Source organism: Narcine bancroftii, chromosome 4 (assembly GCF_036971445.1).
Source record: "Narcine bancroftii isolate sNarBan1 chromosome 4, sNarBan1.hap1, whole genome shotgun sequence".
NCBI lineage: Eukaryota > Metazoa > Chordata > Chondrichthyes > Torpediniformes > Narcinidae > Narcine > Narcine bancroftii.
The window spans coordinates 102,381,426-102,397,372 of NC_091472.1; the positions used below are offsets into that span (position 1 = coordinate 102,381,426).

At 38.2% G+C, this 15,947-nt stretch overlaps 1 protein-coding gene across 4 annotated transcripts in view; it reads left to right on the forward strand.

The window, feature by feature from the left end:
* The window catches only part of stxbp5a (syntaxin binding protein 5a (tomosyn)), a 232,866-nt gene that overhangs the window by 144,930 nt on the left and 71,989 nt on the right, over window positions 1–15,947 (forward strand). For all 4 annotated transcript variants that reach the window (XM_069932249.1, XM_069932252.1, XM_069932250.1 and 1 more), the window contains exons 14-17: window positions 3,430–3,470; window positions 6,586–6,806; window positions 7,979–8,157; window positions 15,279–15,404. In XM_069932249.1, the coding sequence (XP_069788350.1) occupies window positions 3,430–3,470; window positions 6,586–6,806; window positions 7,979–8,157; window positions 15,279–15,404 (567 nt within the window). The remainder of the gene's footprint in view (window positions 1–3,429; window positions 3,471–6,585; window positions 6,807–7,978; window positions 8,158–15,278; window positions 15,405–15,947) is intronic.

The following is a 15,947-nucleotide window of genomic DNA, read 5'->3' on the forward strand; positions in this document are numbered from 1 at the left end:
AAGTGTAGAGGAAAGCTTTCTAATGCCTGGAAAAAAAAGGTGGTCTGGTCAATTGGGGAAAAATTACAATGTAATTGAGAAGTCATCAAGGCAGAGGAATGTACAATAAATTAGTGGGTATAGAGTGATGTGATCGAACAGAATATGTCTCTCAATGCATATGCAACAATACGTATTGAAAAAGATGGCTAAAAAGTGTTACGAGCCCAAAGGACCCCAAAACCCAGCAGCAATAGAAATTCACCAAAACAAAGGTTACTTAAACAAAAGTTGCTTTTAATTATCTTTAAACATGAAAACAAGATCAAACTTCAACTTATTACTATTTAACTTAACCTAACTAACCCCCTTCTAATTCTAACCGCATGTATGTAATGTGTGTGCAAGTTGAGAAAGGTTCTTTGATTCACAGTCTAATCTCACTTCTCACTCCTTCAAGTTCACTGGTTGCAGGCAATTCTTAAACTGTGCACAGAATTTAACATTTATGAATTTCACCAGGCTTTTGTGCTGGAAATGTAAATGGTTACCAATCAGGAAGGCTCTTGTTGGTTTTCAGAGAGAGATTTGTTGCTCGTTGGACACCCACACTGATTCCTTTCGATCAGCTACTTCAGTGTCTTGCCGAAGAAACTTGCCCCAACAGGGTTTTCTAGATGATAATCTTTATTTCAGGTCACTATAGAGTTCCTTTTCTGTTTGCCTTATTTCAAGTGAAACATTATACAGCCAGCTATATCCTCTTGTGTGGACCACAAGGGCTTTGACCAGGCTGAACTAAGAACTCACAACCAGTCTTCAAAATGGGGTTTTTCCACAAGCTTGCCAGCTTGTCCTGTTCCAGTCTCACCTGCTGCTGCTGCTGAACTGTAGAACTGATTTTCTCTCTCTCTCTCTCTCTCTGTCTATCTCTCTGAGAAAACCACATGACCCTCTTAGAACAGCAAACTGCACTCAGACCCAATCTTCTGAATTTATTGATCTGTTGCTTTCCAAAACAATGATCCATTACTCCAGAGCATGTCCAATTAACACCTACTTGTGAAGCCCTTTTCGGCATTCTAAAAAGTTTTTGCAAAGACACCTAGAGCATGGACTATCTGGTTTGAGCAGAGCTCCAGCATTTTAAATGAGATAGTTTTGAGGTGTTTGTATCTGTGTGTGACCTAACTAAAAACCCCACACAATTTATCTCCTTTAAAACATATCCATATACAATATAAAAATAAAACAATCTGTCACAAAAGCCATATAGATGCTTTCCTTCACTAAGTGCAGAATATAAGAGCACAGAATGCTAGAACTGTTTATGGTGCAAGTTAGACCTGAGCTTGAGTATAACAAACAGTTTTGATCATTGTAATGCAGAAAAGACATGATTGCAATGAAGAAGATGCAGAGGAGATTTACAAGGATTCTGTCAGGGATGCAGAATTGTCAATGTGCAAATGAATAACTGGCATTTGCTTTATGAGGTCAGTGGGAGATTTAATTGAGATGGACATGCTTACAATAGACCAAAATGGAGGGAACTATTTCCCATCATAGAAGGGGTCAAATACAGGAGACAAAGATTTAAATTCAATGGTAGAAGGACTATAGGGGAGATGAAGGATTAAAGTTTTCATTCAGAAAATGATAGAGGTCCAGCTCACAAAATTGTTTGAAGCAGAAACTCTAATCACATTTGAAAGTAATTGGATATGTGTTTGGAGAACCATGATCTTCAGGGAGATGGAACGCATGCCAGAATGTGATTAGAGTAGATAGCTTTATTTTTTGATTGGCACAGACTGATAGACATGATTCTTTGTTATTAATTTTCATTGTCTTTTATGTAAACTTGAGATAGGTTTAAGGTCTGGGGAGCCATCTGGAAAATTAATTTGAGAATGAATGTAAATCATTGGACATGAATTAGAAATGTTGATTATAATTGCCAATAGCAAGTTTGAATTGTGAAGCTTAAGTGTATTGTGCTGGGTGGAATCCATGTGTGAGATACTAGATACCGAGAAACAATAGGGCACAATGATTTGATCTACGAGGGATGTAAGTATCTAGGAATTGTTCAAGAAATGAGCATTCCTGTTGGAGAAAATTAAATTGTCGGAATCTCATTTGTTTCTCAGCACATGCAGAGAATTGACAAATCATTTGTGAATATTGTGACGCTCTAAAGAATTGGGATTAACTATTCAAAGGAAGTGCATGACAGATTTTGTTTATATGGGTCACTCATTCAGTTGAATTTGGAAACCTCAAGGAAGGTGAATAGTTTAAATGTTTGAGATAATTAAATACACTTGGTAAGTGCAGAGAGAGTGAAGGAGAAAGTGAGCAGTCATATCTTTAATAAGAAAATAGGACTGCAACAATTTTCTCCTCATCCCAATATTCTTTCCAACCAGACCTTTGACAATGACACAGTTTCTTCTATTAGCTCTTTCTGAAACTTCTTTGTGTTGTGCTGTTGATTGGGACAATTTTTCACCAAAAAATGTAAGCCTTGGCCTATACCAGTGGTTTTGAAATATTTTTCTTTTCATGCAGCATCTTAAGTAATCCCTATGCCATAGGTGCTCTGTGATTAGTAAGGGATTACATAAGGTGGTATGTGAGTGGAAAGAACAGGGCTTGAAAACCTTTTTAATCGTACCTAATTGACTCGTTATGTGCACGGTTTCATAACTCCAAAGGAAATGGGCCAATGACAATTTTTCTCAAGCAAAATATTTCAGTAACAATTGGGTCTAGAGCAATGGTTCTAACCTTTTTTACCCACTCACATACCACCTTAAGTAATCCCTTACTAATCCCAGCACCAATGGCATAAGGATTACTTAAGGTGGTATGTGAGTGGAAAGAAAAAGTTTGAAAACCATTGGCCAAAATGTTGGAAAAATTGACGCTTTAATCAATAGCTTTTCGTGCTTCTTTAGTAACCGTCTCAGGGATTAGTTACCCGACAGGGTTGATTTTGGTGCATTCACCTCCATCTGTCCCAGATAGATACATTATAATGAATCAGTTTTTTTTGTTCTTGATTCCAACATCTGCAGTGTCTAGTGTACCCATGTTATAATGAATTGTAAAATGATGGCAATAACATAAAATCCATGACCAATCAGTGTTGCCAGTGTCAGAATTAGTGTTGGGCTCATTGATGTCAGAGTAACTGGGGGGAAAAGCTACAAATATCAGCCACGTTCACATTTCAAGATCCCATCTTTTGCAGAATCACAAAAAGTTTAGGAGCAGGTAGAGGTTTGACAGGATTTTATGGTAAATTTTGATCTACTAGGGTTATGTGCCTTTTAGTCTTCTGTTTTGGTGAAGACCTTGGAAAAAAATGCATGTGTACAAAGTATTAAATTCTCTTTCTATTCTCTCCCCACCCCACCCCCATTGCTGCTTCTCCTTATTTAGGCATGCAGATGGATCACTCAAGTTCTGGGATGCTTCAGCCAGTAAGTTGTACAAAATTCTTTAATTGTCAGGCATACCATGCTGCTATCCGTGTTTTTTTTATTTTGAAATCAACGTGAAAGGATGACATACAGTAATGATAATTCCATTGTCTTCTGCTAAATCAAATTATTTGTGCAGATTGCCATCAAGTTGAGGATTTTCCAGCATGCAATTTATTAATAAAAACAACTGCGTTATTTAAAGTGCTCTGAGTTGCAACTTAATCTATTTTTCATAGTAACTGAACTACTGAACTTTTTAATGTTTATCATAAGGCTTTATATTACTTAAGTTATTAATGTGGCTGGTTCAATACAATGTATTGGCTATGTGAATATGAACATGCTCCTTGGGTTTCTTCTGGCTACTTCTGGTCTTCAGGCTTCTGTACTTTCTTCTTGATGTAAGAAGTGAAAAAGGTTGTGACCAGGTTGATAGTGACCCTTTATGATGTTGGCTGCCTTCTTGATGTAGTGACTCTAGTAGATGCTTTCTTTGGATGCGAGGTTCAATTTATTTTCATCAGATTATATAAGTACAACCTGACAAAACATGTCTCCGGTCCTTAGTTCAAAAACATGTAAACACACATATAGATATAACATACATAAGGACAAACTATGCATGTGCAGTATGTATATATATATATATATGTGTGTGTGTGTGTGTATCTACATATATATATATATGTATCTATATATATATGTATATACATATATATATGTATGTATATACATATATATATGTGTGTATGTATACACACACACACACATACATACATACATATATGTATATATATATATATACACACACATATATATATACATATATACACACACACACACACATATATATATATATATATATATACATAGATATATATAAAAATAAATAAAAATTTTGTTAAATAAATAGACACCAAGGGTTTGTATGAGCAGTTCATCAGTTGTTCAGTCTCACTATTCATGGGAAGAAGCTGTTTCAATTCAAACAACAATCCCAGTAAATCACATTGATGGTGGGGAGGGAGACCCCAGTGATCCTCTCTTCTGCTCTTATGGTTCTTTGGATTGACCTCCGATCCAATGCTCCATAGCAACCATATCATCCTGTGATGCAGCCGGCCAAAATGCTCTTAATACAGCTCCAGTAGAGAGTTTACATTATGGTGTCCAGTAGCCTTACCCACCTCAATCTTCTCAGGAGGAAGTGCACCTTCCTGACAATTGAGGAGATGTGTCCAGGATAGAATATGAGGAACTTGATGCTCTCTAATCTCTCACTATTGAGCTATTAATGTGAAATGAATGGTGATCATCCCTGGAATTTTGTTTTGGTCTCAGTGCAGGCATCGTGGGCTGAAAGGCCTGTTCCTGTACTGTGCCATTTTGCAGTTCTATGTTCTATCTGATTTTAAAAAGGTTAAAAAAAATTAAATCTGCTTGGTTGTCACATGTTTCTACCATAAAAATGTAAAGCCAAGAAGAAGCAGGAATAAATTGGATTGGGTTTTTGTAGACTTTTTAAACTTTGGTTTAGATATTTCTGGCTTTGGCGCATCAAATTGATGTTGCAGTTATCACTTGCGTTTCATTGGAACTATGGACATCGGGATTTATAAGCTGCTGGGTTTTTTTGCGCTGCTTTTGGAAGGTGGCATAATAACAGTTTTTATCATGGACTGGAATTCACCACAATTGGAATATCATGTTGGGTACAATATTTAAATAGGTTTCCCCTTGCTATCTCTCACCCTCCCCACACCCAAAAATAGATTTATTTTGGAAGATGATAAGATAATTCCTTTGAGTATATGTCCTGATTAATTTTTTTTCTTAACTTTCAGCCAAATTCAGGCAAATGGATTTAGTTTTAAGTTATTAGGCAAAAGACTTCCAGAAATAGGATGTTGGATTATCACTAGGGATGTCACAGAATTTATAGATCAGTTTAGATGCCACTTTTTGTCATGTAATAAAACAGAAATGTCATCTTTCACAAAATTTTCTTTAGTCTGCCATTAACATTGCCTGGTGCCCCTTACAGTCAGAGAAAGAGAAGGAAAAGTGACTCTCTCAGAGTTACCCAAGGACCAAGATTCACCTCAGGACAGGACTCCACCTAAATTCAAACCATTGGCATTCCGAGCCCAGATCCAAACTTCCGACATGATGAGGAAGTCTTCGGGGGCCTTTCTTTCCCTCAGCATTCTCTCAAATCCTGTTTCTAATGCCTGATTCTCATGAGTCAGTCTCCAGCACCCTGCAGCCTGGTGTGAGTCCTTTGACCTCCATTTACTAGCACCCCACGGCCTGTGTGGGTCCTTCGCCCACAAGTCACCAACAACTCACCACCTGTGTGTCTTTCTGCTGGAGAGCCCACGCTAGTCTGCCACGTAATTGCTGTCCTTGGGGTTGTCTTCTCTGATTCTACTTCTCAACAGGGTGTTCTCCTTGTACCTGGAGCCTTGCACCTATCCGCTGCTCCTTGTGGCTGCCGTCATACCCAGCAGTCGCAGGACTTAAAATAAAACACCATCAGTTTCTTTAACAGGTTGTTTAAATCCTGTACTGAACAGTCGGACCAGGCAGGAGGATCCTTTGGTAGAACACTGTTTCTCTGCTCCCCACTCTCCCCAGGTCTACTTCAGTGGCAGTGTTGCTATTACAGTACCTTCAGCAATGATGCTATTTTTTTTATCAGTGTCTAAGAAAACAAATCCTTGACTTTAATTTCATGAATAGAGTTATGGATAATTTGGTTACTGATATATTTCCCTTTTTTGTGGTAATATCCATGAAATGATTGAATTGTGTTATTTTGTCCTTGTATTATGCTTTGCATTAATTAATTCCTGCTACTCAGGATACTGTGGAGCTTTTTTCGTGAAAATCTGTCAAATATATCCAAGTGGTGTAAAGCATATTAATTTGCCTTTTTGTGGACAATTGTTCAGTTTTTTTGGGACATCAGCTAAAAAAGTGTAATGTTTTCGAGAACCAACTATATTCCAGTATGTCAAAGAACAATTAGGCTATATGCAATGTATTTATTTTTAATTCAATCCAAACATGTCATTTTCATTTAATTTCCTTATTCATATTTCCATACTAGTAACGTTACAAGTTTTGTACAAGATGAAGACATCCAAAGTATTTGAAAAATCTCGAAACAAGGAAGAAAAACCATACACAGATATAGTGGATGAAGATCCTTATGCCATCCAGATAATCTCATGGTGTCCTGAAAGCAGAATGCTGTGTGTGGCGGGAGTGTCAGCACATGTAATTGTTTACAAATTCAGCAAACAGGAAGTGACAACAGAAGTCATCCAGGTGTGACATCAGTTAATATACTTGCACATATGCTGTGATTTGTATTTTGTCTTACTATTGATAAAGAGGTTTGGAAATATATTGTCAAACTATATGCTACAGGAGTACCCGACTTTACAAAAGTAGTGATCCTATGGAAACCATTCGTAAGCTGAAATGGCATAAAGTGAAGACCAATTCACTACTTTTGAAGGCTGTTTTCGTAAAACTGAAAACCCATTCAAATTTCTTTCAGATAGTGAACACAGGTTTCTTTGTAAAAAGTGAATTTGCATAAAACAAGTATTGGTAAAGCAGGGTATACCTGTATGCCTTTACCGATTCTATCTATTTATTTATTTATCAATCTATTTATTTAGTTATTTTTTGAGGGTACTTTTCAATCAGCTCCTTTCTCTTCATATATTTTCTCTCCTTTGCAAGTGTATATCCAATGATCTTTTGAAGATTGCTGTTGAATATGTTGCCTTTGCCCTTTTAGACAGTATATTCTGGATCATTTTCACTCTGCAAAATTAAGGTTTTCGCAGGTTATTTTACCTATTATGGCACCATGTCTTCAGGTTATTGACTGACACATCAGAGAAATTATGCATGCTGTTTTACTTTCTGCGGAAACTCTCCATAATTTTAAAAGCATCCCAAAGACATTGAAAATTTCATCAATGACATTAATAAAGAAAAATGGTACTATGAGAAATAGTTCCTTTGAAGTTTCCATGGGATTCTCAACTGGTTTAATAATTCTCTGGCAGGTGCTGACCAACTCTTGTGAACTTAAATCCAACAAACTTGAATGCTGAATTGACGTTCATGAATTGAGAGGGCACAAGTTGAACCTGCGCCATAGTTCATCATAAAACCATTTAAAAACTTATATTGAGATCTCTGAAACATTTACTAAAAGCCATGCTCCATTGATGGGATCGCCAGTGGGGGATCACCTTTCACAGTGATGAATCAAAGGAACTTTCCACTGTTGATGTGACGAAAATGATTAATTCCTTCTTGTGTTCATTTTAGAACTGTTTCATGTGATAATATGATCAAATTTCACGTATGTGAAATTTTATTCAAGAAGCTTTGATATGCCAAAGTCAGATGCCAAAATTTAAATCAATTATTGCTATGATCAGTTCCTCACCTCTTTTACTGTGTTTCTTGCTGTTCAGATGCTTGAAATACGATTGCATTATGAAATAAATGATCTCGAGTCACCAGAGACTGACCAAATACCACCAGTGGGAATTTCATGCCAGGGATCCAATTCTCAGACTGCAAACTCTCAATCTCACCCTTCCACAAGCAGCACCTCATCAGATGGCATCCGTGATAATGTGCCCTGCCTCAAGTGAGTACTGAGCAACCCTTGGAACCCGCTTGATTAATCATAAAAAGAAAGAGTTGAATTTATATGTGGTTCTGCAAAACTTCATCAAACCAATTACTAGAATTTATGAAATACTTTAAAGTGTTGTTATTTTTGCAATGTGAGGAAAGGTATAACTAATTTGTAGACTGCTTTGAGAGTAAGTGAGTTATGTTTTCTCATTCCACTAATGCTACTTGATTTGTTAAAGGTGTCTGTTGAGGAATATCTGGGGAAAGTGTCTCGCTTCTCTCAGTATTGCTTTTCTTTTCTTTCGCTTGGCTTCGCGGACGAAGATTTATGGAGGGGGTAAAAAGTCCACGTCAGCTGCAGGCTCGTTTGTGGCTGACAAGTCCGATGCGGGACAGGCAGACACGATTGCAGCGGTTGCAAGGGAAAATTGGTTGGTTGGGGTTGGGTGTTGGGTTTTTCCTCCTTTGCCTTTTGTCAGTGAGGTGGGCTCTGCGGTCTTCTTCAAAGGAGGCTGCTGCCCGCCGAACTGTGAGGCGCCAAGATGCACGGTTTGAGGCGTTATCAGCCCACTGGCGGTGGTCAATGTGGCAGGCACCAAGAGATTTCTTTAGGCAGTCCTTGTACCTTTTCTTTGGTGCTCCTCTGACTTGGTGGCCAGTGGAGAGCTCGCCATATAACACGATCTTGGGAAGGCGATGGTCCTCCATTCTGGAGAGCATCTTATCTTGAGTGCACTGTCCACAGCAGTGCAGTACTCCACTGGAATAATGGCTAGGAATTTTGCATTCAAAACTCAATAATTGATCTTGAAGACATATCCCATTTACCCACTTGCATTTACCAACCGCTGCTGCGCCACAGCTGCCAATTTAATGAGAGAGAGAGGGAGCTTATTGAATAAATTTATTTAATCTATTAATAAATTAAAAGAATGATAATAGTATTAATTGTAAATTGGCCTGCATGTGGCACTGTGATTAGGGATGCTACCTCAGATCTCCAGCAGTCCAGATTCAATCCTGACCAAGTGTTTTGGCATGGAGTTTGCATATTCTTTCCCCGATAGTGTGGGTTTCCCCCAGGTGCTCTTGTTTCCTCCGAAAATACTGGATAGTTGGTTAATTACCATTTATTTTGGCATATAAGACAACTTTCAGATAAGGTGCGCCCTCAATTTCAGCCTGAATTTCATGGTTTTATCATATATTGAACCCCCCCCCCCCCCAAAAAAAAAGTGTGTTAATTGAGCTGTTGTCGCGTTGACTGAGCTGTTGGGTGTGGCCGGAAGCTGTGTATTATCAAGGAGCCTCCAGCAAAACAAAGAAAGTATGTATGAAGCCAGTTTTAAGTTAAAAGTCATTGAAGTGACCAAGGAATCCACCATCTGTGCTGCTGAAAGGACATTTGACAGAACTTAGAAGATGTAAGAGAGTGGAGAAAGAATGAAGATGTTTTAAGAAAAATATTCGAAGAAACAATATTCGATAGAAAATCATATTGCAGAATGGGTCCTCAAACAAGCAAGATAGCTACATAGTCACAAGAAATAAAATCAGAACATATGCACTGAAGTGGGTAAGGTTAAACCCAGAACACAGAGATTTTAAAGGTATGGTAGGCTGGTGCAGCAGTTTCATCTGGTAATACAACAATAAAAACAAAAATTGCTCAGAATCTACCAAAAGTTCTTGATCATAATGATTCAGACTGGGACCCGTATGATGACAGTGTAGTGAGATCCTGATGTGTTTGCTGAGTTTTTTGCCTCAGATGATAGTGATTTTGAAGGATTTTAGATGTGTTTTTTTTTTAAGCAATAAAAATATATTTCTAATATATAGGTATCTTAAAAAATTTGTTGTAGGTGGGGTCTGAGTGAGTTATGGAACCAATTGAGTGGTATTTTGGGTAGAATTTTACATTCACGTTTTTGTATCTGGCCTGTAAGACGACCCCTGTTTTTGGCATATTTTATGGGTGCCTCAAGGGTCATTTTAAGCTATAAGCTTCCCTCAGGATAGGTAGGTGCTGGTAAGAGAAGCGAGGTGTGGGGAAGGTGAGGGAGAGTTGATAGGTATGTGTGAGAGAATTGATTACTGGGAAATAGTTGGGCAAATGAGATTGTTTTGTGAACTGGCATTGACTCAATAGGTTGACTTTTCTTCCATGTTGTCAGAAGTATTTAGAGTCTTGAGTATTAGATTATTATAAAATAACATGCTTGTTTCTAGTTTGGGTGCATGGTGAGTGGGTGGTTTGCAAAATGATATAATGTTTTGCTTGTGGTTTTTATGCTCATTTGTGTAGGTTAGAGTTCTATAGTGGCCATTGAATACTGAAGTGACCACTGAGTCAGAAGGTTGTTACACTGCTAACTCTCACCTTTAGACCCTTAGGAATTCTGTCATTCGACTGCCTTGCTGCTATTTACTGCAGAGTTCTGCAGAAAGTCAGAGGAAAGAAGTTGAAAGAATATGTTATTGGCAGCTGGAGAAACCTAGCAGGTTATGCAATATCCAAAAGAAGTAAAAGGCACTTGACATTTTGGGCCTGAGGCCTTCACAGGAATTTTGCCATTTTGGGCATGATTCAAGGATGTCACCTTCCTGGTTCCAATATCAAGATATCGCGAAGAGAAAACAGGATATTTGGAGGAGGGTAGTGAGTCTTCTCTTATTAGAACCAAAGTCAGAAAAAGGAGTGGCAACATTTTGCAGATTTTAAGTTGTTTGAAAGCAAATGAAGAAGCAGGCTCTCCATATCACTCTTGACAACACAGAAATGGATAGTGCAGCTGAATATGTGGCTGGAGAAACATTGCTGGAGGGAGGACTTCAGGTTTTTTGAGTATCAGAACTGGTTCCATATCTCATGAAATAATATGCAAAATATGTCAACTTTTGCCTGCCATAAAATCACACTCAGAGGTCCCACTTACATGGCTCAGCTCCTCCAACAATCAGAGAAAGAGAAACAAAAGAGAATCCCTTCAGAGACACTGAGTGTGCTTGAATTTGTCTCCTGTGCTCCCGCAATACCTGCAGCTGCACCACCTCCTGACTGATCCATTGGTGATCCTAAGAACTGATTCTGGAAAAGATGGGATTTGCACAGGCTAAATGAGTGGCACCTCAGCAGGGTGGGGACTGATATTCTCATTAGCTGATGCTTTTAGGGAGGGTTTAAATGATCTTGGCAGTTGGGCAGAAACTGATGTATTCAGAAGGGAGAAAAACAGAGTTGAAATGCAAATCAAAAAAACTAATTAGAAAGTTTGGAAGACAGAGAAAACAGACCAAAAAAAGGAGAGTCTGGCTGTGTTTAATGGTACACTCCAAGCTGCAAGTATTACCGTATTTTTACACATATAACGTGCGTCTTATATGTCTATTTTACAAACCAGGTCCCGTCTCCTCCGCCCCCCCCGCGCGTTATATGTGTGTGTGCACTACACAAGAATATTTTTACATGTTGAAAGAACGCGTACAACTAATAGCAGGCTTGGGAAAGCCGAACCGGCAATTTATGGGAATATAATAGGGGCATTGAAAGAACACACACAATTAGTAGTGGCCATGGGAAAGACAAGCCAGCAGTTTATAGTGAGCGTGAGAATATTAGCATGGGAATATAATAGCAGCATTGAAAGAACATGCACAATTAATATGGCTGTCGGGAAGACTTGCCGGCAATTTATAGTGAGCGTGGGAATATTATAGCGAGTATGAGAATATAATAGTGGCAATGAAAGAATGGGCACAATTTATAGCAGGAGTGGGACATTCTGTCTAGGGCACTGCACCTTATCAATGTTAATTGCCCAGACCCATCCTTGAGAGAGGAAATTAACATATCAAGTGCCTCTGATTTGAGATATTAGAATTAAAATTCTGCTTAACTCTGAAGCCTGTCTTCAATCTATTTAATTGATTCTTCTCCAAAGCTTGTTAATGTGTTGCAGCAAGATATCTATATAATGGGCGATTGACACCTTTGGAGAAGTTGATTGGGTGTTAATTGTGGGAGATTAACTGTGACAGATACCGGTATGTACTTTGTTTCATGTCCTATTTAAATACAAATTGATTTTGCCATTTTGAATTTGGAATACTACACCTGAGTATTACATGTGTGCGTGCATTATACAAAAATATTTTTACACAATTTATGATTCTCTGTGCTTTGTATGTGTGTGCGTGTTATATGAGTGAAAATACGGTATTCTGAATAAGGATGTCTTAAGGGCAAAAAGACACTTGAAAGAATGGAGTTTCTCCAGCACTTTTGGGCACTATGGTTGGAAGAATAATTTTTAGTTTCTGAAGCTTGGTTGAACAAAGGCCAGGAAAGATCACTTAATATCCATGAATACAAGGGTTTTGGAAGAGATAGTGGAATACAAAAAATAAGGACCTGGTTAAAGAAACAACTTATGGAAGAACCATCAAAAGAGACAGTCCTGTTGAAATAAATAAAATAAAATTGTCCATAAATTACAAAGTGAAAGACTAAGAACCTTGCAGGCAAATATGTGAAAATATTAGGCCAATGGTCATGGGGAGTTTCAGTTCTTCAAATATCAACTGGGAGACTATCAGCATTAAAGCCACGGAGGACAAAAAAAATTGTATTTGGAGTCTGCAGGCTGTAAGCTCAGCAAGAAGTGGTCCTATCTGGATCTAAATTTGGCAATTAAACTGGATAAGTGGAAGAAATAGCAATGGAGAAAGTTAGTAGTGATCATAATTCACTTAGATTCAGTGGAGTTATGGAAAGATAAAGGTGAAGAAATACATTCAAACTGGGGGCAGACCAATTTCAGTAGGTTGTAAAAATAGGCAGAGCAGATGTTTAGTAAATCATTCTGAGCAGTTTCATGATTTAAGAAGGAGATTCAAGGCCCCAAGTGTAAACATTTTCCCCCAAAGAGGGACTGAAAATTTTGGAGGCCACTGGATAACTTAAAATGATGCATAGAAGGTCAGGAAAGGAAGCTTTGTCAGCCACTAACATCTTAGAATGCTGAAAATCTTGAATAATGTAGAAAATGAAGGCGTGAAGTCAAATGGGAAATCAGGAAACCAAGGAGGAGGCATAAAAAAAATACTGGCTAGTAGAATCAAAGAAAATTTTAAAATGTTCTTTAGAGGATATGTCAGGAGAGCACAGAGCCTTTTCTGGACCACAAAATGATGTGTTAGGATATAGGATGTGGATCGTGTTCTTAATATCTCATGGCTTGCTTTTCAAAAGAAGGAGGGGGAATGCTGACCTGACAGAAGAATGCAAAATCTTGGATGGATGAACATGGTAGAAGAGAAAATATTCAATGGTTCAGCATCTTTGAAAGCATTAAGTCCTCAGACCTGGATGAATGTGCCCCAGGCTGTTGAAGCAAGCGAGAGAGGAATCGGCAAAGGCTTTGACCATCTTCTCATCTGGTTACGTGACCAATGACAGAGAGTTGGAGAGCTGTATTGTAATGTTGTTTAAAAATGGAGAGAGGCATAAACCAAGTAATTTCAGACTTTTGGAGCAAATTACAGGCAGTAATTGATTTAAGTTTGGAGTCAATTCAGTCAGGCGGTCAGAACACTAAACCATCATTTGGAAAGTTACAGATTAATTTAGTACAATCAAATTTCAGTGAAGTTAATGCCGAGCAAGCCTGATTTAATTTTTTTATAGTTAGCAATAAGAAGACTCAAAAATGGCAGAGGATTTAGTATCTCTGAATTGTCCCACATGGCAGGCTAGTCAAAAATGTAAAATTCAATAGAATCCAGAGTGACAAAATCTGTATCCAAAATTATCTCAGTATCTTGAGGCAATGGGTAAAGGTTAACAGTGGCTGAAAGTTATTAACAATAGGATACCATGGAGCTTAGTATTCAGTCCATAATCCAATCACTTGGGGTTAAAAAAAAACAAGTAAAATTCATGTCAGAAAAGTGTGCTGCATTGGGGAGGTCCAATGAAGCAAGAGAAATAGGAGTATACTGAGAGTGCAGACTTTTGATGGACATTCCCCAAGGAAAAATCAATAATAAAGAGACATATGATATGCTTTTCTTTATCAGCCAACATATGGAATATAAGATCAGGGAGTTAAAGTCACACACACACACACACACACATACACACACACACACACTTCATTGATCTCACTGGGGGGGGTGGTGGGGGGAGCTATTTCTTAGCCATACTGATGCCTTTAAAGTCCATCACAAGTCATCACTCTCACTATTGCTGATTTTAATGCTCCTGTACCTCCTTTCTGATGGAAGTAGGTCAGAGATAATGGGTGATGGATGGAAAGATTCCTCAGTTATTCTTTTGAGCCCTATTTAGGCAACGCACACCAGTGAATACTTGCCAAATATGAGTTAGACTATAGCTTGAGTACTCCACATGGTTCTGGTCACCATATTGCAGGAGAAAGTTTTTGCACTGGAGAGGGGGCAGAGAAGATTAAGGAAAAATTGCCAAGAAGAAAATTTGAATAGGCTGAGTTGTTTTACCTATGAACAGAGAAGGATGATGGGCTGAAAAAGAGTTTGTATAAAATATCTGTTTTCTTTTGTAAAACAGTTTTTTTTTAAACTTTCACAGATTTGAAGTTCTGGTAATTGGTAGAAGGAAAAAGAAGAGATTTTTCAGCCAAAGGGATTTAAGGACTTTAAACTCATCATCAAATGTTTCTTGGATCTCTTCATGGAGCTGCAACCTTGAAGTTGCAGTTAGAAAATGACATTCTGATCAGAATTATTACAATGGCCTCCTGTGTTGTTAGTTTTCTTTGATTTAGGATAGGTTGATGCTCAAATATCGAATTTCATTTCTCCCACCAGTCCTTTTTGTTGACATCATACAGTCCTTGTGCAAAATACCTGAGGCCTGCAAAACTGTAGGCATATGAGGTATATCACATCAGAGAGAAAGTGATAAATATTGAGTAAAATTTAGCCCTACTGTATATAATTTAACTGAGGATGTTGCATTTTGAAAATTGTACTTAATATGTAAAACTAAATCTATGTTCAACTTTTAATATAGTAAAAGATCTTAATATGTATTTAGCAATTATGAAAGGTATAATATTCATCATGTGCATGTGTTTCCTTCTTCAGAATTAAAAGTACTCCATTAAAACAAGGGGCAGGCTACCAGGCTGAAGTAGTCATTCAGTTGGTTTGGGTTAACGGCGAGCCTCCACAGCAGATAACCAGCCTAGCAATCAATTCATCATATGGACTGTGAGTACTAGTGTCTTCTGCAAGCAAAACTCTGGTTTTCTCCACCAACAAAGGGAACTAATATCCTTCTGGATAGGTTTGCTCGAGTTTAAACTAGATTGACAGGGATGGGAACCTGAGTGTTAGAGCAGATAATGAGGAGGATAAAGGTCATGCGAGAACTGTATGCATGGACAGAAATCAAAGATTTGTACATGATACAAATGTTCTCAGGTGTGTTTATATCAATGCAAGGAGTATTATTGGAAAGGCAGACGAGCTTAAGGTGTGAATTGGCACGTGGGATTATGACAGTATTGCTATGAGTGAGACTTGGTTGCGGGAGGGGCAGGACTGACAGAACAATGTTCTGGGGTTCCATTGTTTCAGATATGATAGAGGAGAGGAATGAAAGGGGGAGGGGTGGCATTGCTAGTCAGGGAAAATATCACAGCTGTGCTTAGACAGGACAGACCAGAGGGTTCGTCTACAGAGGCCGTGTGGGTGGAGCTGAAGAACGGGAAAGGTGTGACCACACCTTATAGACCACCCAATAGAGAGAAT